The sequence below is a fragment of the Ananas comosus genome, linkage group 23 (genome assembly GCF_001540865.1).
Source record: "Ananas comosus cultivar F153 linkage group 23, ASM154086v1, whole genome shotgun sequence".
Taxonomy (NCBI): Eukaryota; Viridiplantae; Streptophyta; class Magnoliopsida; order Poales; family Bromeliaceae; genus Ananas; species Ananas comosus.
This window is the reverse complement of record NC_033643.1, coordinates 21850-44694: the sequence shown is the minus strand read 5'-3', so window position 1 is coordinate 44694 and position 22845 is coordinate 21850. Positions and strand designations below refer to the sequence as shown.

General features: G+C 36.1%; 1 protein-coding gene and 1 long non-coding RNA gene across 2 annotated transcripts; both read right to left on the bottom strand.

The window, feature by feature from the left end:
• LOC109727812 lies at positions 1457-11780 on the bottom strand. The gene is made up of 3 exons (XR_002220835.1): positions 10003-11780; positions 7827-7900; positions 1457-1779 (listed from the first exon to the last, which is right to left on the bottom strand). It is a non-coding gene; the product is annotated as an uncharacterized LOC109727812 (long non-coding RNA).
• On the bottom strand, positions 18701-22535 carry LOC109728311. The gene is made up of 5 exons (XM_020258691.1): positions 22316-22535; positions 21591-21917; positions 21281-21476; positions 19017-19054; positions 18701-18901 (listed from the first exon to the last, which is right to left on the bottom strand). Exons 1-5 carry the CDS (start codon positions 22533-22535, stop codon positions 18747-18749), a joined length of 936 nt encoding a protein of 311 aa, XP_020114280.1. The 3' UTR covers positions 18701-18746.

Below are 22845 nucleotides of genomic sequence, written 5' to 3'. Positions count from 1 at the left end.
TGGAAGCCGCATTATCGAAAACAACTTGGTAACACGGAGCGCTCCGTGCTACCGATAGCATAATAGCCAGACTCTATATATATATATATATATATATATAACAACTCAACCCGCTAGCAATAATAACTTGTTGGGCCCAAAACACTGTCCAAAAATTCTTAATCCCAAACTGGTGCACTGTTCGGCCTCTCAAAATCCAACTGTTTGAGCTCTCAAAATCCCTAGAACTCATGAGGTCTTGAAAACGAGGATCTTCCGCCAATCATCTAAGACAAATGATGGGTTGGGTGAGATCCTTTTTGAAAGAGCGTGGAGAAGATCAAACTCGATGCAGTGCTTCTAGATTTGTTGACGATCTTCACAAGATTTCTTTCAAAGAAGCAGACTCTCAACTCCCCGGATGAAGGTACGAATGTAGAGGCGAAAGGGTAAAGAAAGAAGATGGAAAAAATTGTATTTGTGGCAGAACCTTTGTAGGCAGTCCGGTCTAGTAAGACCCATTTTCAAAACAACTAGCCCTCTTAAGTTGGTCATGGCTTATCCAAGTAGGTCTAGTGAAATCCTCACCGGACATTCTTGAAAAAAAGGTTAGTTTCGCTACAAGTTACAAGTGCACATGTGATACTTCAAAATTTAAGATGGCATCTATGATATTATAACTCATTAGAGGGGCATTCAGTTAATCTTCTCTTAAAGAATTTTAGCCTTTTAGGGCATTAGGTTTGCGAGTTTAAAACTTTAGAGCATGACGAGTTATGTATAGTTCAGTTTTAAAGTTTTAAAATTACAGTGAATACATGTTTAGTTAAGTTCAGTTTCACTTGTTTCTGTTGCTTGCCCTCGTGCAAGCCAACTATATTGAAATGTTATCCTGAAAATTGTTTATTTTTTTATACATGTACTCATTGTTGCTGAGCCTTGGACGGACAGGGGAGGTGCTGTTTGTTCGGCGTCTGTATACGGGCCCGAATCGACCAAACTGGCGATAGCGGGACATGACAGAGGGTTTAGGGTTTTAAACTAAGAAGCCTACCAAAAATATTCAGCAGACTACTAGCATATGCACTCCTCAATCTAGAAAGAAAAATGTTAGGATGCCCAACCAGCAAACCAAACTAACAATACAGTAATAAGATTAAACAAAAAACCAATGTACAAACTCACCAAACTAACTAACAAATAGATGTCTAGGACGGCATATTGAACTAGCACGACAACATAATAAGATTTAGCAGATAATTAGCATGTAATCTCACCAAACGCAAACATAGATGTCTAAGAAAATAACAGCAAAATAACTTGCATATATGCATATAAACGTAACCCATAAATAGAAGTCTAGAGTGGCAAACAAGAATAGCAAAATAAGATTAGCAAATAACCAGATTATATGCTCATCAATCCAGCTCAAACATAGATGTCTAGAATGACAACCTAGCAGGACTGTAAAAGGAGATACAGCAATTCAACAATGATATGAGTCGATTGAGCACAGACTAAAAGATAAACTTATGTACAACATGGTCAATGCAACAATTCGAATCCATACCACCCTTCCGAATGTTACTAGCTCTCTTATTGTGGGCTTACATTATCGCATGGTATAGGCTGGAGGATAAAGGGTCGTGATTGAATTGGTTTTCAGCGGATAACCAACACATATTAGCAAACTAAGTAATTTAACAATAAGATGGGTACAATCAGCACCGGCTAAACGATAATTAATGCACGGCATAGTGGATGCAACAGGTGGAATCTGTGCCACCCTTCCCAATGTTACTAGGTCGTTTTTGTAGGTTTACATCATCACCACGGTACATGCAGGAGGATAAAGGTGTCAAGAGTGCAGCATTTTACAGCAAATAACCAACATACATCATGTTCAGCAAACTAACTCAAAACTCAAAAGTAGATGCCCAAGATAGTAAACTGAATGGAGAGAGGAAATAAGATAGAGCAAAGAACCAGCATACATACTAAACAAACTAACTGAAAAATAGGTCAGCTATCGAGAGCAACACAAGAATAGCAAACAACCCGCACATATAGCCATCAAACTAATAGAAAAATAGTAAGTGCAGGAAGGCAAACAAAACTTGCAAGATAGCAAAATAAAATTTAGCATATAAGCAGGATATTGGCTCATCAATATATGACATAGCAAAAACGGACCAGATCAAGTTGGTATTTAGTACCCATTCGGCCTAGCTTTTGCTTCTACTCCGGCTCAAGCCATCCATAGTAGAATGTTGGAGAAATGAAAAAGTTTGGAGCTTTTGCTATGTTTGGAAGTTGTAATATGTTTACAAGCCTCAAAAGCAAAAAAATGACTTTGAAAGGTTTTAACAAAAAATGAGGGAATTTTAACAAGAAAGAAGTTAGTGTTGCTTCAAATTGCACCGCTTGACAACACTAATTGAAAACGAAAAACACCTTGCAATCAGTTTAATGGACGATACGTCTCCCTGCACCCTCTAACACCAAAGATCAAATTATCATCCTCCAAACCCAACATGAATTTGATCCTAAAAAGTTTCGATAGCAAAATCATTAATATTTTCTATACTAGTAGTTCATTTTTGCTAAACCAATTTCAAATTTTAAATTTCACACATACACCTACTGAGGGAACTATATTCAAAATCTCCTAAATCAATAAATCAATTCTTAGAATTAATCGTCCGCCTTAAGAGAATAGTATATCAATATATCTTTATCAATAAAGTTTTTTGATTTAGCTGCACACAACTAATTAAAAAACTAATTTGTGCCATCAAGTTCTTTCAAATTGATGTATTAATTTAATATAGCCAGTGCTACCCTCTAGAAGCACCTGCTACTAGAAAGGAGAAAATTCTCCCTCATGATGTAAAAAGTGGATTCTGCCCCACATGTTGAAGCCATCGAAATAATTTTGAAGTAATTATCCGCCATGGTTGTTATATCTTACTTGTGCCTAAGTTTGCAAATATAAAGCTTAATCCTTACAGATCAAGGCCCTTCGCAGGATATTCAAATGGATCATGGTATTTTTAGTCCATTAAGCAATTCAATCTTTTCAATAGTAGCCATTGTCATCAACAGTACAATATCAATTTTCTTTAATGCAACCATGCTCCATTCACAATAGCAAATTTGTAAGACTCGCTCTCCAATATCAAAGTCCACAAGAGTTAAACTACACATCCTTTAGACAACAAAAAATAAGATGGTATCATCTTCAGATCATAACAAAGATTAAAAATTAGACTTCATCCCATGCTATATCTGCTGGAGTGCAACTGCACCAAGTCTTCTCATTGACAAGTCTATAGTTGGACTTTTTTTGTACCATAAAATACAAAGTTTTCACTTTTGACCTACAATATCCAATCTCTCGCATCAGTGGGTCTCACAATTAATGGGCCTTAGGAACAGGACAGACAGTTGACACTTGACAGTACACTTTTCAATTTAATCTAGGACCATTTGTTCTATTTTTGCTTTTGATAGGAAAAATACTTGGTAGTGAAATTTGTGCATACATAGTTTCCCAACTTGATTTCAAAGCAACAAGTAGCATATTATTATACACATTATGCGGTGGCTTGTTCTTTGGATAGTACAAGGCCCCGCCTGACTAATGACCGTTTGGCCTAGCTTCTATATTGGGTTTGAACATATCTACCATATTCGCTGGTATTTGATCCACGCATATAGGCTTGCATAACGAAGGGCAATTTGGTTTTACTTGCCAAAGGCGACGAGATACGAAACTTGACATGGACAAAATGCGAGGCGTGGGTTTTTAAAGTGCCAACCAGTAATACAATTAGCCATTTGTAAAGTGTGAAAACTTAAGTAGATGACATGAATATTTAACTTGGGTATATACAATTGTGTAGGCGCTAAGTTGGCATTTTTATGAACCTATGGGCTTTTAACATGTAGCTCATATTTGGGCCTTTTTTGAGGACCATGGTTGTGTACCATCATTCTGCGGCTATACTTGAATCAAGGTCTCGTAGTCTACCCGCGTATCTTTTCATACGCCTATGGGCCTTCCGTCTAGAAATGTCACGACCTGTCAATAATTTAGTTATAGACCTACAGGCATTCCATTAAAAAAAATCCAACTTATGGGGTAATGGGCATTGTGTCCATGCAATCATACTATAGCTCAAAGATTGTATTTGGACCAGACTCATAACCTTCAAATCTGCCATTAATCTATTACGCAATTTTGTGAAAAAAGCTAGTCCTTATGACTTCTGAGGATATGCGAACAATAAAAATGTCGATTGGGATACACTTCATAGGTGAAATGCCAGTGAATATGATAAATATGTTCAAACCCAATATGAAATCATGACAATGTCATATTATTATATTATTAATTATTGTCATTATACCCAATAAATATAGTTTAGCTTTGACGGTGCTTTCTCTTTCGATGAAATACTAAATTGGGCGCCCGAGAGGGAGGTCTTTGGTCGAATAAAAAGAAAACAAGCAAGGTCGAAGTAATTTGGGCCTCGTTTCTAAAACTCGAAAGGGTATCCCCCGGAGGTAAACATTTTTTTAAAAATTGTTTATATGATAATTAATATTTAAATTAAATAATTTATAGGACAAGTGGCAAAAAAATATAGTGACCCAAAGCATGACTAAACCAGTTTAACATTCTTACAAATTTCAATTTGCACTTAAAAATACATTTTAGTTCGTCACATTCATATGCTCGTAAAGCATAATTTTTCAATAATAAAAAAAAAAATTGATTCAATAATATAGTGGCTAGGCATTCTTGTATTCCGAAGTTACTGTCTAACTACACCCTATGCAAAGTTCCTCGCAGTCTGACTAACAATAACAGCCGACATTAAGAAGTTGAATTACATTTTATTAAACAGTAAGAGCCATAGAGTGCTATAGGCCGGTTCTTTTCTTAGCACATTTCAGTGCATGTTCGTGAATAATGGATTGGGCTGTAAAGCAGCTTAATCCAATTTTGTTGGGCTCAGATCCATGGACTATGCGCTAAATATGTTATATCAAACCTTCACTAACTTTTTTTGGTGTCATCTTATATCAGGATTTTTTACGCACGCTTTAGGCTGGTTCGACCCATTTTCCTATAACTGGCCTGCATGTAGAATGACGCCGATGGTCCATTGGTCCAGGTAGATCCAGTAGTTGGGCTGGGCTCTGTCCAAGCCCGATGGATTACTTTATTTTGGTAAGCCCAACTAGTTTTCCCTCTCTCTCCACATTGCGATCCCGAAAAATTCAGCCTATTCCGCCTAAATCACCTACCGAATCCGCCATCCTCCCATCGCGCGTTCCCAAATTTATTGTCCCCCCATTGGAGGGAATTTTAAGTTTCGGTAGGCTTCACGAATCTTAATTTTGAAAAAGAAAGAACAAAAGAGTGAGATCATCTTCTTCCATGGTGATAAAGAGAGACAGAGTCTCACAACCCCTTTCTTCCTCTACTCTCTCTCTCCAAATAAATCGGTGATCTATCCAGAGCTCAAAGGGTGAAGCAGATAGTTGTAACGACCCAGCCCACTAGCAACAATAACTCGTTGGGCCCAACCACCGGCCCAAAATGCTTAAGCCCAGTTATTATTACTAGTGTCTAAGTCTATTATATACCCAATCACATCCCCATTCCTATCCGATGTGGGATTATTGGGGTGTGACAAACTTCCCCCGTTAAGGCCCTGACGTCCTCGTCAGTCCAATCACACACACAGCCCAAGATCACCAGGCGATGTGAGACTCGTCTCGTTAGCCTTGTCATCCAGGCCCTGGCATAACCGGTCACCTTATCATTCAGACTCCGGCATAGCCTATCACCTTGTCTTTCTGACCCTGGCTCAGCCGAGACTCTTCTCACACTTCCAGCTGGTGAGCCGGCTCTAATACCAAATGTAACGACCCAACCCACTAGCAACAATAAACTCGTTGGGCCCAACAACCGGCCCAAAATGCTTAAGCTCAATTATTATTACTAGTGTCTAAGTCTATTATATACCCAATCACATTCTCATTCCTATCCGATGTGGGATTATTGGGGTGTGACAATAGTGGTCATGGTCACAGCCCCCTTTCACTTCTCTCCTATGGTTACATAATTTTTTAGCTTAACAAATTATGTAATGTAGCAGCAGCAGCAGCAACAGCATGCTGACTGCTTCACGCAGGAGGTACACATTTTGTTTTCTTTTTTGCAATCATGTCTTTTCTAATTTATTTTTTTTTCAACAAAATTTTCTAGCCACGCAACTACCTTTAGGATACTTCTGACCTAAACGTCAGCACCATGAGAATGTTGATTGCTTCATTTTTTATTTTTTTGCCCTTTTATTTCTCTCATGCTTTAATCATCCCCGTTCTCTAACCCAACCCAAAAGCTAGACCGTCGTATGAAAGAGGATTTTTTTACAAAATAATACTCTAAACTTTGAGAATTTGCAAAATAACTGTCCAAATTATATTTGAAAAACTAACCCTCCTTTTGCCATACGCCAGGGTGGAGATTTTCTTTGAAGACGGTGAATCGTTCACCGCCATCCTAATTTTCATATGAATCATTCACCGCATTTCGCTTATTTACTGTTTCTTTCTATATTCCATATATAATTCTAACAACCACATAAAAATTTTAACAAATCACATATAATCTTAACAACCTGAAAATTTCATACAATTTCATATAATCTTAACAGACTGAAAATCCTAATAGTCTATCCATATAATTTCATACAATCTTAACAGTTTGAAAATCCTAATAAACTTCAGACTAAAAATCATACAATTTCATCTTCTAAAAGGCTTCTAAAAGTCTAAGCTTTAAGTTTAATGAATATTTGCGTTATAATGCGCCTGGTCTGTTCATTTTGCTAGTACGATGAGATGGGTGGCTTATCCTCCTTAGCCGCATCCGCCTGCGTGTTTTATGGTTGTAGTATATTATTTTAATATTAGATATATATTAGATTCCAAATAAGTGTATAATTTCAGAGTTTCTTTCATAAAACTTTTTTATAAAATAACCCTCTAAAATTTTATAATTTACAAAGTAATCCGGCCAAATTTATATTTAGCAAATTAACCGTCTTTTCGCTATGTAGAAGCCACGTGGGATTATTTTTCGAAAAGCGACGAATTGTTCTCCCATATTTTTTAAAGACGGTGATTCGTTAGGAGCATATGTGGATTATTAGAATTTTTATTTGATTGTTAGAATTGTATGGATAGATTATTAGAATTTTCGGGCTGTTAAAATTATATGAAATTGTATGAATAGATTATTAGAATTTTCAGACTGTTAAGATTATATGAAATTATAGCAAACCGAACAGAATAGCAAAATACAATTCAGCAATATACATCGTGTACTTTTAAGGTTTATGAGAACAAACAGAGCTACACGGCAAGATATGATTCGGCGCATATAGGTTTATTGAGAGCAGAATCAGCTAATTGGACAAGAACGTATAATTCATCACACAACTAGTCGACAAACTAACTCATAATTTGGAGTTCACGAGAGAAAAAAACAATTTAGAGAGCAAAATATGATCCAACACGACCAGCATACATATAAATCAAAACCCACATATTAATTAAATTGATAAGTATTAGTGTCAGGGGATCAGTATAGGCTAATTAGATCACAAGAAATGATTCAACATTAACCAGCATACACCCGTGACACTAACCGATGATTAGAGTTTTGTGCGAGCAAACTGAAATATCAGGCATAAAAGGTATGTTTGCCACAAAGTTGCATGTATACCTAACTGATAATTAGATGAGGATTTATTCATAAGTGGTACCTTATGAGACGCCTGCAAGGAAAGATCCTCGCATCCATGCCTATATTACCAGGACCCCCAGCCTCGTATTTTTGCTATTATAAATAAACCACAATTGCAGTTTTGCTATTATAAATGAACAAACTAGACAGCAAGATATGATTCGGTTAGCATACATATAACATATATTATCACCATCTAGCTGAAAAAAGAGGCTTTTGAGAGGAAACTGAAATAACCAGACCATCAAATACCAACTAAATACCAATAGTATATGAGATACGATAAACCAAATTAACCATCAAATGTTGCACAAAAGACCAAAAAATAATCACCAAACTAATCATCAACTTAAGTATCAAATTGACCATAAAAATTCAAACTTCAAATTTCAACTTCAAACTTCAAATTTAAATTCATAGATTGATTTACAAACTCTAATACAAATTTAAATTTACAATCTGACAATAAAACTTGATTTCAAATTTAAATTCAAATTTAAACTCATAATTTGAACTCAAAATGAACAATTGATATTAATATTCAAATTACATTCAATATCCAATTCTGAAAAAAAAAAAAAGTGAATTAAGAACAGAAACTTAAATTGAAATTTAATATTCACTAAACATATAAACTTTTATTAGAATTTGAATTTAAATTTGGATTCGCAATCTGAATATTAATTAAAATTATCTTCTACATCAAAATCTGCAAGGCTTGAACTCACACATCCTTCACAAAATAAACAACAAGATGACATCATCTCAAATTCATAACTAAAACTAAAAATTCCATTTTCTTAATCACTGAGAAACACTTGACTTAACATGCAACATTATTGAAAAATACCTAACTTTTAAGGAACACCAAAAACTAATATTACTACAGAAAACCATTCAAAGAAATCCCACATATCGTTCATAATAATAGAGTAGGGTGACGATATAATCTATTACATATAGTTTTTAAACATGACAATAGTCCTCCCTAGTGTAAACAAAAAAATGGAACTCTTACAAATCAATGTCCTCTATAGTGAAATTGATATTTGTAAATATTGACATTGATTCTTTGTAAAACCTCAAACGTGACATATAACACAAACCCTAAACCCTAAACCCTAAACTCGAATTAACTTCATATGACGCTGCCTCAAAAAAGAAACAATAATAATCTTTCTATGACAGGTATAATGACATTTCGCCCACTCAAGGGAATCTCAATTCGAAATTTTTAGCGTCCACATATCTTAGAAGTTAGAAAGTAACAACTACTAGTTTTTTCCAGAAAAAATCTCCTAGGCTTCGTTTTAGTGTCCACATATCAAACCATTTCTTCTGACTCTTTTTCAAATTCGATAAATGTTGGTTGATCGTATATTTCATTACAGTTATATGATTCAGAGTATCATTTCCTATTTGATCCCTTTGAATTCCATATCTGTTAAACTCCCACGAAGCTTACCTTTGCAGGATAAAGAAAAAGTTCCAATTGAAGTTTTTGCGCTAAAAAGATCATAAGTTTCTAACCAAAGAATAAGCTCCAAATTTTTCTTTCTAAAATGTTCTGGTACAGGTTCCTGCAGCTGAAAGCAAAGGTAGAATTTAGGTCTCACACTACACCAAATGGGCACTAGACCAACCTTTCTCGATCTAGCAAACAATGCCATAAAAGACACTGCAAAAACGGACCGGATCAAATCGGTACCTAGTACCCGTTTGGCCTAGCTTCTGCTTTGACTTTCAGAAGAAGCAACCAATAAATATTCGACAAATGAAAAAGTTTGGAGCACTTGCTATGCTTTAAAGTTATTTTCAGAAGCAGAAAATACACTTTGGAGGTTTTAAACAAGAAATGAGGAAGAGTTTTAACAAGAAAGCAATTAGTACTTCTACAAATAGCACTGCTCATTTTTACTCCTACTGTTTTAATGGTTAATGTGAACCCTTTCATCACCTCTTCTTAACATAAGCCAAGCTGTGAATCACAGGACAAAATTAGAGAGAATGTGCGGGTGGTTATAGCAAGCGGCGATGGAAGAATGAATAGATGCATGAGTTAACTAACGATCTCACCAAACTCAAACATAGATGTCTAAGCAAATAACAACAAAATAACTTGCATATATGCTAATAAAAGTAACCCAAAAATAGATCTCTAGAGCAGGAACAGCAAAATAAGATTAGCAAATAACCAGATTATATGCTCATCAATCCAGCTCAAACATAGATGTCTAGAATGACAACCTAGCAGGACGGTAAAAGGAGATTCAGTAATTCAACAATGATATGAATCGATTGAGCACAGACTAAAAGATAACTTATGTAAGGCATGGTCGACGCAACAGTTCGAATCCATGCTGCCTTTCCCAATGTTACTAGCTCTCTTTTTTGTGGGCTTACATTATCGCAATGGTATAGGCTGGAGGATAAAGGGTCGAGATTGAATTGGTTTTCAGCAAATAACCAACACATACGAGCAAACTAACTCGAAGTACATGCACAGGATAGCAAACTGAATGGCGAGAGAGGAGCAGAAAATACAGCAAAGGACCAGCATATATACTGAGTAGACTAACTGAAAGAAAGTGTCTAGGATCGTATACCGAAGGGCGGCATAGTTAGATTCAACAAACCACCAGTATACATAATCATCAATCTAACTCCAAAATAAAGAGATGTCCAGGATGACAAACTGAGCTACCAGGAGAGAAACACAAGATTCGACAAATTCCCGGCATATATACTCTAACTAACAGAAAATTAGATGTCAGAACTAGCAAGACAGCAAAATAAGATTCAGCAGATAAGCAGGATATAGACTCATTAATCTAATTCAAACAATGATGTCTAGTATAGCAGAACGAACTAGCAGGATTTGGAAAAAAAACTCGACAAATAACTAGCATGTATACTTACCAAACTAACTCAAATACAGCACCATACGATGGCAAGCTGAACTAACAGGACAACAAAATGTAATTCATCAAATAACCAGGATACATTCTCATCAATCTAACTAAAAAATAGATGTCCAACTGAAAGAGCAATAGGATAGTAAATTTCAACAAATTAACTGTCATATGAGTAGAACAAGCTCAAATTTATAATATGCCTCATGTGTGAATGGCGGATGAAAGAGACTAATCTGTGTCACCCTTCCCACCACTATTTTGTGGTTTATAGTTGCTCGTTAGCTCAGAATAGAATGGAGATTCCTGCATTTTTGGCACGGGATACTGATAATGGTAGTGTCGTATAAAGGGCCCTAAAGGGTCATGGCATTTTTAATAAAGCTAGTTAGCCCATGAAGATCCAAAATCAAAATCAATAAGCTATTGTAAAAATAACTCGTATAATGACACCGATCAAAATCTAATTTTCAGGATGAAAACCCGAAATTCAAATAGCTCATAAATGCTTAATTTAGAGAACCCGGATAATTGTAGTATTATGAAATGCCAAAACATGCCAGAACAATCCAATAATATGAGTTCAATCCTGACTCAAATTAATTGGTAATAGTTACAATACTAAAACCAATAATTAGCATACTGCAGGCATCGCCTTTTGCCCCTCACGCCATATCGTGCTGGTTGGGTGACCGAACATGGCACAAGTCTGGGTCGACTGGCACTAGAAATTGTGGAGTGCCACCCATGTATCGCCTAGTGCCGCGAGTGTCGCCTTTGCATGGAACTATAGTACCCATGAGCCAAATTGAACCACCCTATGCAGGTACAGCACACTTCTTATGCATTGTTTATTTCGAAAACTAATAAGAGTAATAAAAGCGTTATTCCCCCCCTTATTCCACCTTCCCCTTCCCCTCCAAAAAAAAAAAAAAACTAGGTCCTCTTATAACGGGTTATGCTAGGATAACTCGTTAAGAGGATGGCACGCCTTAAATCTCTACTTATTTGATAATAAAATATTATTAATTAATGTATTATATATTAATTTATTTACAATAATTAACTAGTTAATTTATTACTCAATAAATATTTAATTGACTATTGGCGCAATTAATTTATTATTTATAATTAAATAAAAATTAACTATTTAGTATGTTTACGCAATAGCTAATATTTATATTGATTAGCTAATTAATATTTTGACTAGTCTAATTATTTTCTTAACTAAGTACCTAGCTATTAAATAATTAACTAATTTATTTATTGATTTATTAATTTATTAAATTACTTATGATTAATTAAATTATTAATTAACAATACTCGTTAATTAATTTATTAATTCACATTTAATTAAATAAGTTAAATTATTATTTCATTAATATTTTTATGTTAATTAATTAGAAAAATATTATTATTTTAGAACTATAATTACTCTTATTCTCATTATTTCAATCTAACTTTGAAACACTAGAATAACCCAATTTTTATCCAAAAGCAAAATTAGAGTTGTACCTATACCAGGAATAACTAGGAATAGCTTATTCCTAAATCAAACGATACCTTAATGTCGAAGGTTATATTGGCATTAAATACCATCATTGGATCATTTTTCTCTTATTCTCTTTGGAGTTTTATAAAGGAAAAAGATAAACTAGAGATCAGATGTGGATCCGAAGATTTATATATTAAATATGTTTCAATAATTGGAATACCAAACCAACTGAACCCGTAGATCAAAAGTTTTATTTTACTAAAACTACAAGTATTTGTTCACATTTTTTATAGAAATTTACCAAGTAATAGAACATAACATTCTGTCAAAAAGGATAAAAGCACTGCAAGGTCAGGTAGTAAATTCAAAATTTTTGAAGTTTAGGTACCTATTTGGAAAACACTGTAGCTGCAGATAGTAAAACCAAACTTAAATCAACACACTTATTTATGGATGCCATTTGTAATAGGGATGCTTAATTTACAGAACTCGAATCTTTTTATCGTCTAGCAGAACCACCCTGCAACACCACTTGAATTACCACAGACTGTTCATAGTTGGACAATCCTATAGACCTGAGGGATCATCTAATCCATGGATCGTTGTCAACCTAGATAGACTAAGGTGGTTTTGAATAGATTGGTATGTCGAGTTTTAAAGGAGCAGATAACGCGGATCAACCAGCAGTTGTGGATCCATGGAAAATCAAATATGGATATGGCTATAGTTATCTAGATAGGAGTGTCGACATAAGTCTACTTTAGGGTTAGAAAAAAATAAAGTAACAATACCAAAAAAAATAAATTGTTGCAAACGGATCAAAAGCAAATTCGGCTTTAAGGAATCAACGCCAAAATTCCAAGTCTAATTTGGCTAATGAAATTGCATTTACCTTAAGAAAGGTGTCAAAGCTACAGTATAATCAAGTTGATCCATTAATTACAAAATAACGATAATTTGACCAAGAGAATCTAATTTCTGTATACGAACGTTCGATTGCTACTCTTTCTGAGACATTTGTTCCGAGTCTAACTAATTTTAGTGCAAGATAACTCCCACATAGCCTCATCTTGCATATGATAGCAACAAAAAGAAAACTGAACCCGCCCCCTACCCCTGCCCCACCCCCACCCAAGCAAAAAAAAAAAAAATCAATGCCAAGCAAAGTTATTATCCTGAGTTCAAATCAGAAGACTACACCTAACTGCTTTGGCAGTTAGTCACATCCTCCGAATTGCAAATAGACACTACGAGTTTGCTTTGTGAAAACAAAATAAGCAACAGAATTGTGAACACAAAACTAAATATAAACAGTCATATTAATGAATCAATAATGTCTACCTTGCATTCATGAAAGAGATTAAACCCAAGCTCAAACCTGACAAAGCCGCAATAGATTAATAAAGCAAGTAAACCTAAAGAAAAGAGCATGATAATAGATACATCCACAAACTAGTTTCAACAGATACCAGTCGATATAACTTTTGGGAGTCGACTCATATAGAATAATCACAGCAGATATGATCAAAGAACAAAAAGTATTAGTGGCTTCATATAAGGAACTCTACCTTAAGCTCTAAACATCGATTGAACCAAAATTCACAGATAAACGTCCAAATATTCCTTTCAATACAACAAATATGATAATTTTCTTAACACAAATCAGCACAAAATGTTGTGCCAAAATCTCAATTCATGATATTTTATTGATCAATCCAACAAATTCCCATCAATCAAATAATTCTTTAGTTCAACTTAAAAAGACGAATTCGTCACCAACATTATGAAGATGGAATCATAAGTAAAATTCATCCTGCAATTCAATTAATCAAGTACCTCAATAGTCAGGGAAAAAAAAATCTGTTATAAAAACTTTGTTCTCTCTTCTATATCCTAGAACTCATGAACACGTTATTGCTACACAACATAACTTTCATAACAGTAATCGAGTCTTGAACATCCAAATTAGGTTCCCTTAAAAATCAACTGATCCAAAATTTTTACTGCTTTCTCAAAAACTTATTCCGATATCCACATCTTCAAAAGCAACAACTCTTGCCTTTTTTTATAGAATTCCCTAATAGCTTCTCCATCTGTAATTGCAGGTTTGAATCCACACTTTTAAATTTCACAAAGTGTAGAGAGTCATCACTCAAAAAGAATCCTGAAAAGCATTCGGTTTCACATTCTTTGACTCCATCTATAAAAGGCTAAATACTAACCACTTGTTCTTTAGAATCCCCCAACAACTTACCTCTGCAGAAGAAACAAAAGCTCCAAATTGTCGTTTTCTTCTCCAAAGGCTCATAGTCCTGAACTACAACAAGGTCTATCATCTCAAGTTCATAACTGAAGCTAAAATTTCTGCTTTCTGAATCACTAAAAGAAACACTCGACTAAAATTGGGTAGTGTGATGATATGACGCACAACGTATAGTACTTAATGGTGGCATGTATACATACTAAAGTCCTCCCCAGCATCAACCAAAACAAAGCTAGTGTAACTCTTACAAATCAATGTCCTCGAGAGTCAAATTGGCATTCAGTTCCTGCTTCACCATAAAACCTCAGATGTGCAAAATAACATAATAGATTCGCTGGCTAACGGATCTACTCTTATCTCCATTGTACAACACAAATAAACTTTACATGGAACATCCTCAGAAATAACTTCAATTAGGTATTTAGGTGTAGTATCATTTTATCCTCAAATAGCTTCCTAGTTCAATTGGGTCTAGTACCGATTCGGCCTAGCGTTTGTTTCAACTTTTGGCTATAACCACCTGTACTGAAGCATTCGAGAAAATAAAAAGTTTGGAGCTTTGGCTACGTTTGAAAGTTGTAATGTGCTTACAGACCTCAAAAGCGGAAAATACACTTTGGAGGGTTTTAACAAGCAGCGAAGAGGGTTTAATGAGAAGTCAGTTGGTGCTTTTTCACAAAGTACAACACTTCAAAACCAGAGTAGTTAAATTTTTCGTACTTTCAATTCATTTCTATTAAACCCATTTCAAAATATTCAATTTCACGCATACACAAAAAGCTCATTGTTCTCCTTCAGAGAATACAAAGCGAATACATCGTTATCAATATACAAGACTTGTGATTCCTCTACATAGGCTCAACTAAATAAACATCTATAATCTATCCTATATACTCTCAAATCTATAGTCGTAGTTCTGTGTGATACTAATTATATACAGCCAATGCTACCCTCTGAAGGCACCTTCCACTTTCAGAAAGAAGCTAATTTTCATGATGTGCATTGTGGTCTTTGCCCTAGTATTAAGGCTATCTAAATCAATTCTCAAGCAACCATCCACTACAATTGTTATATCTTACTAAAGCCACTATAGGCGTTATATCTTGCTAGAGCCAAAATTTGCCAAGTATAACCTCAATCCGAAAAAATGATCCTGACAGAGAGGACTTTTTGGGCTACTAAGCCTGCACAACATTTTAATTGTAAAAACTGGCATTCAAAATTTTTATTTACAAAACTAATTGTAGGCGGTGAATGGTTTACTGTTTTTAGAAAGTGGTGAATTTCACGTTTTTTAAATGTTTTCTACATCTAAACTCCGAAAAATGTATAGTATTAGGCTTACAATATTTTTTAAGCCTTTTAATGAAAAAATTCCCCAAAGAAACCACGTTAGATTTGAGCGGAACTTGAAGGTCGTTTCCAAAAATCAAACGTGTTCCGGAAGGCCAGAAATCAAAAGTCTATTCCGAGAAATCAGTAAGTCAAATGTCAAAAATTGAATTTAAAAATCATCCAAAACTCAAATTTGAATATCCAAAAATATTTGATCTGTTAAACATAGAAATGAATACTGTAAGTACTTGAACACCATATCTTCACACAAGATGCAACAAAATCATTCCAATTTCATAAAAAATTATAATCTAATCCAAATACAACAAACACCAAAAGAGAATTTATAATAATACTTAAAACCTACATTTATCATACTCACGTCATCACGAAGTAATCCAGAGGTACAAAAACTATCAAGATGTAATAGATCATGAAGTTAGAAAATGAAGATTGCCATATGATATAAACTTGGCCAATAAACTTTATAATTAGAAGATTGCATAATTCGAGCACCTGGGGTGGCTCTTTGAGCATCTTTTAAGCATATCCAGCCTTGTATCACCAAAAAATTTATATCTTTTTTAATTTTAGATGCATCACAAACATGTGGTAGCTTCACACACTTACCGGACGACCGGGGTGGTAGCTCTTTCCTACATGTGGTGGTAGTTTTCACACTCCCTTTGGGATGTAACTCTTTCCACATCTTTTACGCATATAATATTTTATTTTTATAATCACTCTCCAACCTTATATCACCAAAAATCTATCCTTTTTTTTATTTTAGATACATCACAAACATGTGGTAGCTTCACACACTTACCGGACGACCGGGGTGGTAGCTCTTTCCTACATGTGGTGGTAGTTTCACACTCCCTTCGGGATGTAACTCTTTCCACATCTTTCTATGTACATAATTTTTTATTTTCATAACCACTCTCCCCCCTGAATATGCAATCCCTAGTTAAAAAGTGTATAAGCCAAGTTTATTGCCATATTGATAATTTTCATTTTTATCTTCAACAACACACAACCAAGATAGTCCGGATACCTAGGGATTACTACAAGATGAACAAAAGTTGATAAAGACAAGAAATAAGTATACGTCAAGTACCAAAATAAAATTTATATGAATAGCATTTTTTTATTAAAATTTAAAAGGCTTAAAGAATATTATAATTACAAAAAAAAAATATTAATAGGCTTAAAGAATATTAAAATNGCACCAGGAGGCGGGAGACAAAGGAGGTGAGGTGGGTGACAGCGTCCTCCCTGGGCAGGGAGTCGTCGACTGAGGCCACCCACAAGCCAAAGAGGACAGCTGAGACCACCTCCTCGGCGCACCGCTGGTTCGCCCTCGTCGTCTTCCTGAAGTGCTCCACGGGTACCCTCACGAACTGGTGCCGCAACTTGTTTCCGCAACTCGCGCCATCTCGGCGTAGTCGGGAGTGCCGTTGCCGCGGGAGCAGGATGGGTCCAAACATTAAATTGATACGAACGGCCTAAACCGAAGCTAGGCCCATCTGGTCCATATTTTTCTCTATTGAAGTTGGGAACCGGTTCGCTATTTTGTTAGGCGGGACGGAATACTTATGTTACCGCCCGTATCTTCTTGGGCTGACCTTTGTTCGAGCCCGGCCTTTTGAATCCATAAGTCTATTTTTGTTATGTCTGCCTGAAATAAAAAGTTTTCAGTTATGATGTACATTTAATTAGTCGCACCAGAAACACGCATTAAATGGGTCTCAATGCTTTCTTATACCAACCTTATATTCGGTGATAAAAGACTCTCTGGTACTACAAAATTGGAAAGTATTCAAATCACAAAAATATATGATACGAGTGTAGTACCCGCGCTTCGCCGCGGACAATTTTGACGTAAATATTTAATTATAATTTTTTTAATATGTAAATACAGTTTTCTTATATAATAGTTCACAAATATTAAAATAAAAAATTTAGTCAGAAATTCTTAAAAAAATGAGGATAAAAATGACTATTGAGATTTATAAGTGTAGGGAGAAAAAAAGAGTTATAAATTTTTATTATATATATATATATAATATTCTATAGAAGTTTTGTTTTTCTTTTTTTTAACAATATATAGTTTTTACCAAACCAGACAAAGCTTTCACATTTATGAAAGATGCAATTTAAGTCAATAAACATAACTATTTTTTACTTCTGAACGAATATTTTAAAAAAATATTGTTTTAAATATTACAAAGACAACAAAATATATAAGTTTTAAATAGGCGAATAGAATAATTAGTTAAAAAATTTGAGAAATATGAAATAAATGGAATGACAACAAAAATGGAAATAGATGGAATGACAACAAATTATATAATTATTGAAAAATGATAAACAAATAATTTAGCTAAAAATTCTAAAAAAATATGGGAATGACAATAAAAATGAAAATATATAAAATGACAACAAATTATGTAATTATTGCAAGATGATAAACAAATAATTTAGCTGAAAATTTAGAAACTATGAGAATAGATGATGGGACCAAAAGTTATATAATTGTATAATAAATTATTATGAAAGTAGTCCTACAAATGAAATACATGATTAAACAAACTCAAATGATACTTTGAAAACGATTATATTGATTAGCTATAAATTTGAGAATAAATAAAAATTAAAATAGAATGACAAAAAAACATGTAATAATGTAATGGTAGTTAGAAAAATCTGTAATCTAAGTTTTCTGTTAATCACATGAGAAAACATCATGTGAATCGAAAAGAGCAAACTTAGAAAGAAATTAAAGAATAGGAGGTAACAAACTTAAATTTGACCAAAACAAATAGAAGAGGAAAAATAGGAAAGAAATTATGAAGGATGTGAAGCACATATGAACAATCGCCAGAAAATTTCACCTAAAATCTACACATTTACATTGATTTAAAATTTTTCTTCTTAGTTTACACCTTGCATAAACATAGATATCACGATCTCTTGCCGTTGTAACAGCCACTTGAAAGGGGGTTTCTGTTTCTGTACAACAAACCTTTGCATTAGCTGCTGTATTCGGTGACACCTCGATTTTATCCGTGCTTGTAATGTTCTCAGAACTGCCATTGTTTTGCAACATATGAGTAATTGGTATCTGTATGGAGCGCATTCCAAATACATACAAATGGCAGTCACAAAGATTTAGTTTAATTCAGCAGAAAACGGATATTATACCAGTAACTCTGTTTTCTCCTTGAACGGCAATGCAGCACCTGTAAACAACGCAAGATTAGCACATAGAACTCACAACAAAATTAGAAGTTGGGTAAAAAATGCTCTTTCTGATATTTATTATGATAATAGTTGCGATAAAACAAAAAAAGAAAGCAATAATAAAACAAAGCTATCCTTTTATACTATCAGGCTATGCTAAGATCGTTCTTCTATCATTGAAATAACAAAAAACCAAAAAAAAGGTTGCTGTTCAGTTTCATCATTCCTTTTATTGAAGCTTCAGCTTTCAACATCTTTTGTAGTCTATTCCGATGACAACGGAGCAGCAGATCAGATTGAAGAGAATTAATCTGATTTAATGAAACATCATCTACGAAAAAAAAAAAGTAGATTTCTCGAAAGGCTGATTTAATATATGGAATAAGTTGTCTTGAATGGGAATATTCTTTGATAATAATTAATTTAATAAACAAAAGTGATTGCATTCCACCTAGTTATTCTAGCATCCAAAGAAGCCCTTAATCAAAAAAAGCAAAATTAGGCCCAGTAAAGCAGTTCTTCTGGTAAGCTTAGATGCTTCACAGTTATCTCAAACTTAAAAATAACTCTTCATAGAATCTCTTTGTTCATAAATCAGCATAGCAAAAAATAACTCTTCATATAAGCACTTTCACTGTTTAAATCGAGCTTGCCCATATGCACCACATAGTCCATTTTCCCAGCAGATACTATAAGACAGCATTAAAAAAAGTTTAAATTATAGAAAAGGTTTTAAAACTCATGACACTAATTAAGCGGAGACCGGCACATTTCCTAATAAAAATGTGAGTGTTTAAAAGAAAGGTACACAGCCAATTGATATTTCTTAGCACAAAAGGATAACTTAATAAGCCATTCATGAAGAGATACCTAAGTATAACACAGTATGAAGCTTAAGCAAATAAGAAGAAAAAGATACAGGCAGAAAGAAAAGGAAAGAGAAAAGAAATAAGATAACAGTATCAAATAATAGAGATGCAAACGAATGACCAAACACACCTCGTATGTCATCCCATCAGTGTCCATTCTGATCTCTCTATGTTGATCAATGTAGTTAGCATTATTAGAGGATGACTTGTTCCCTCTTATGTTATAATCTTAATGATGTCTGAAGTTTTCACACTTCCAAGATTAATAATGAGAAATTGAAAAACTGATCAAGTAATCATCTTAATAAATAGGTACCATTTGAAACATGGAAAGACCAAGAAAAGAAGACAATCAATTTTACCAGGACATCTCTTTCCCAAGGATCAAGTGGTCTGAAAGTTGATAATTTGATCGCTGGAAAAAGGGACTTTGTTTGATCAGCCTAAATCTGTAAATTTTCTACTTCATAAATTGTTTAATTAACCAAACAAAAGTTGGTAGCTCTAGCTCTCAGCTATAAACCAATACTATGTTGTAGCATTCCAACACTGATGCTATTCATTTCCTGTCAATGACATGGTCCAGCCTAAAACAGTCAAGAACGATGATTTTTATCTATAGCAAGTTCAAAGTAGTGTTGATTGACTATCTTGATCTCAATTTTTGGAATCAACACCGTCAACAATAGCCCAAAGCCCCAAAGTATGGAAGTACTATAAATCTCTAAAGCATATCAAGAGTAGCTTAACAACTGTGTCTTAGCTACTGATAAATAGTCATCCAGTCAAAAAATGTTCACAGTTTCGAAATATCAAGATGTCAAGATGGATCAGAGAAGAAAGACAAACAGACATTGGTTAACCATTTCTATTCTCTAATTAGGCCCACCGCCGATGGGATCGTACGGCATGTTGTGCGCCACCGCCGCCGCTGTCTTCGGCGACGGATCGTCACCTAAATCCCATCGCCAGTGCCGCGCCCCACCTCTCCAATGCCCGCGGAGTGCCCTGCGATAAGCTCGGCATTTCGTCGAACAGGGCGCAGGCGCCAGGGAGAGAGTGCGGGGGCTCGCGAGCTCCTCCGATCGATCGCTGTCGCCCTCGGCTCACAATTAATTTAGGTTCAGAAAGCAAACTAAAGCAGCAATTCATATCCAGGTTTGCTTTTCTTCCAATACAACGAAGCTGCTTCTTTTTGTTATCTATTTGAGTAAGCACGATAGTTTCTGATGTTCCATTTATTTGACTGCAGGCTCAATGGCACAGTTCTTGAGTACTACTTAGTTACAATACTAGCTAGTGTTTATCACTATCTAGGGATTAACAAATGCAATTAAGCTCGGTGCTGCTAATTACCAATAATAAGGTGCCGACGGGGTTGGCTTGCACGCAGTTTGGTTCACTAAACCGAACACTGATCTTGCCGTCTGCGGCGCCTCTTCCAAGTCGGGAGCGCACTCCAAATTCACGCCGAACAATCTCAGGCGCCGCTTCGAGTGCACCACCGGGGCCGCCTCCGCCGCGCCCTCCACGGCTCCGTCACCACCATCTCCTACAGTTCCAAAGAGCATCATAATTCGTAAGCTAATCCCTAGCTACAAATTAAATTCACAACTATTTACAACAAAAGCAGTAAATTCCGTAGGTGTTAAATAGATCTACATACCTGCACGAAGAACGCAGCTGTCGTATGGTTGCACCGAGCCGAGGGTGTGGCAAGGCGGAGAGGGAAAAAATCCATGCCCGCGGAGCGCCCCGCTATCGGCTCGGCATTTCGTCGGACAGGGAGCAGGCGCAACGGAGAGGGCGCGGGGGCTTGCGAGGCACGCGATGGGGAGGGGAGCCTCGCAATGGGGAGGGGGAGGAGGAGAAGAAGATCCTCGCCAGATCCCCACCGGCGAAGATCGCGCCACGGATCCCGGCAGGAGGTCGAAGAGAGCGCGGATTCCTGTGGGGAGATCGGAGAGAGATCGGAGAGAGAGAGGCGCCAAATCTGGAAGTCAGATGGGAGAGATCGGGCGAGATCCTCGGCAGATCTCCCCGGTCGAGGATCACGCCGCGAATCCCGTCGAATCTCGGGGAGGGGAACGTACGACGGGGAGAGAGACGAAACCGTGGGGGGCAACGCGGAGGGAGGTACCTACGACGCCTCCGCTGGTGGGCCCCAACGAAACCCCTAAACGCGGCTATCCGCGAACCCCGGAGGATCTCGGCGAGGAGATCGGACGGCGGGGGAAGAGAGAGAAAGAGCGGGGCGGAAGGGCNATCTCCCCGGTCGAGGATCACGCCGCGAATCCCGTCGAATCTCGGGGAGGGGAACGTACGACGGGGAGAGAGACGAAACCGTGGGGGGCAACGCGGAGGGAGGTACCGGGGGTATCCGCGACGAACCCCCTGGTAGGCCCCACCCGTACAGGCTACCCGCGAACCCCGGCAGATCTCGGCGAGGAGATCGGACGGCGGCGAGCGAGAGGAAGCCGCTGGGGGGAGTGGGACCACGTGGAGAGAGAAAGAGCGGGCAGGGGGGGGTGGCGCGGAAATTGCGAACATTTGCGACAAAACCCCTGGTAGGCCCCACTGGGCCGCAATTTGCGGGGAGCCTGCCGTACATCTCGCCTTTCACTTGTTTGTATTGATTCTTTTCTTGGCTAGGTAAGAGAGGCAAAAATTAAAAGGTTATTAGCTTGGAGAGTTTGCTGCATATTTAGATGCATTATATATGCAGCAACACCAACACGAAATGACGTTTGGTCATCTGTACTGGAAAATGCATTGTTGATAGAAAAATGCATGTGGTTAAAAAAATAAAAATGTTAAATACATACATTTGATTGCATGGAATTAAGAATTATATTCATAAACTTTGGTATTTTATATATTGAGTGGTGAAATTATTAAACAAGAGGTACTACTTTAAAATT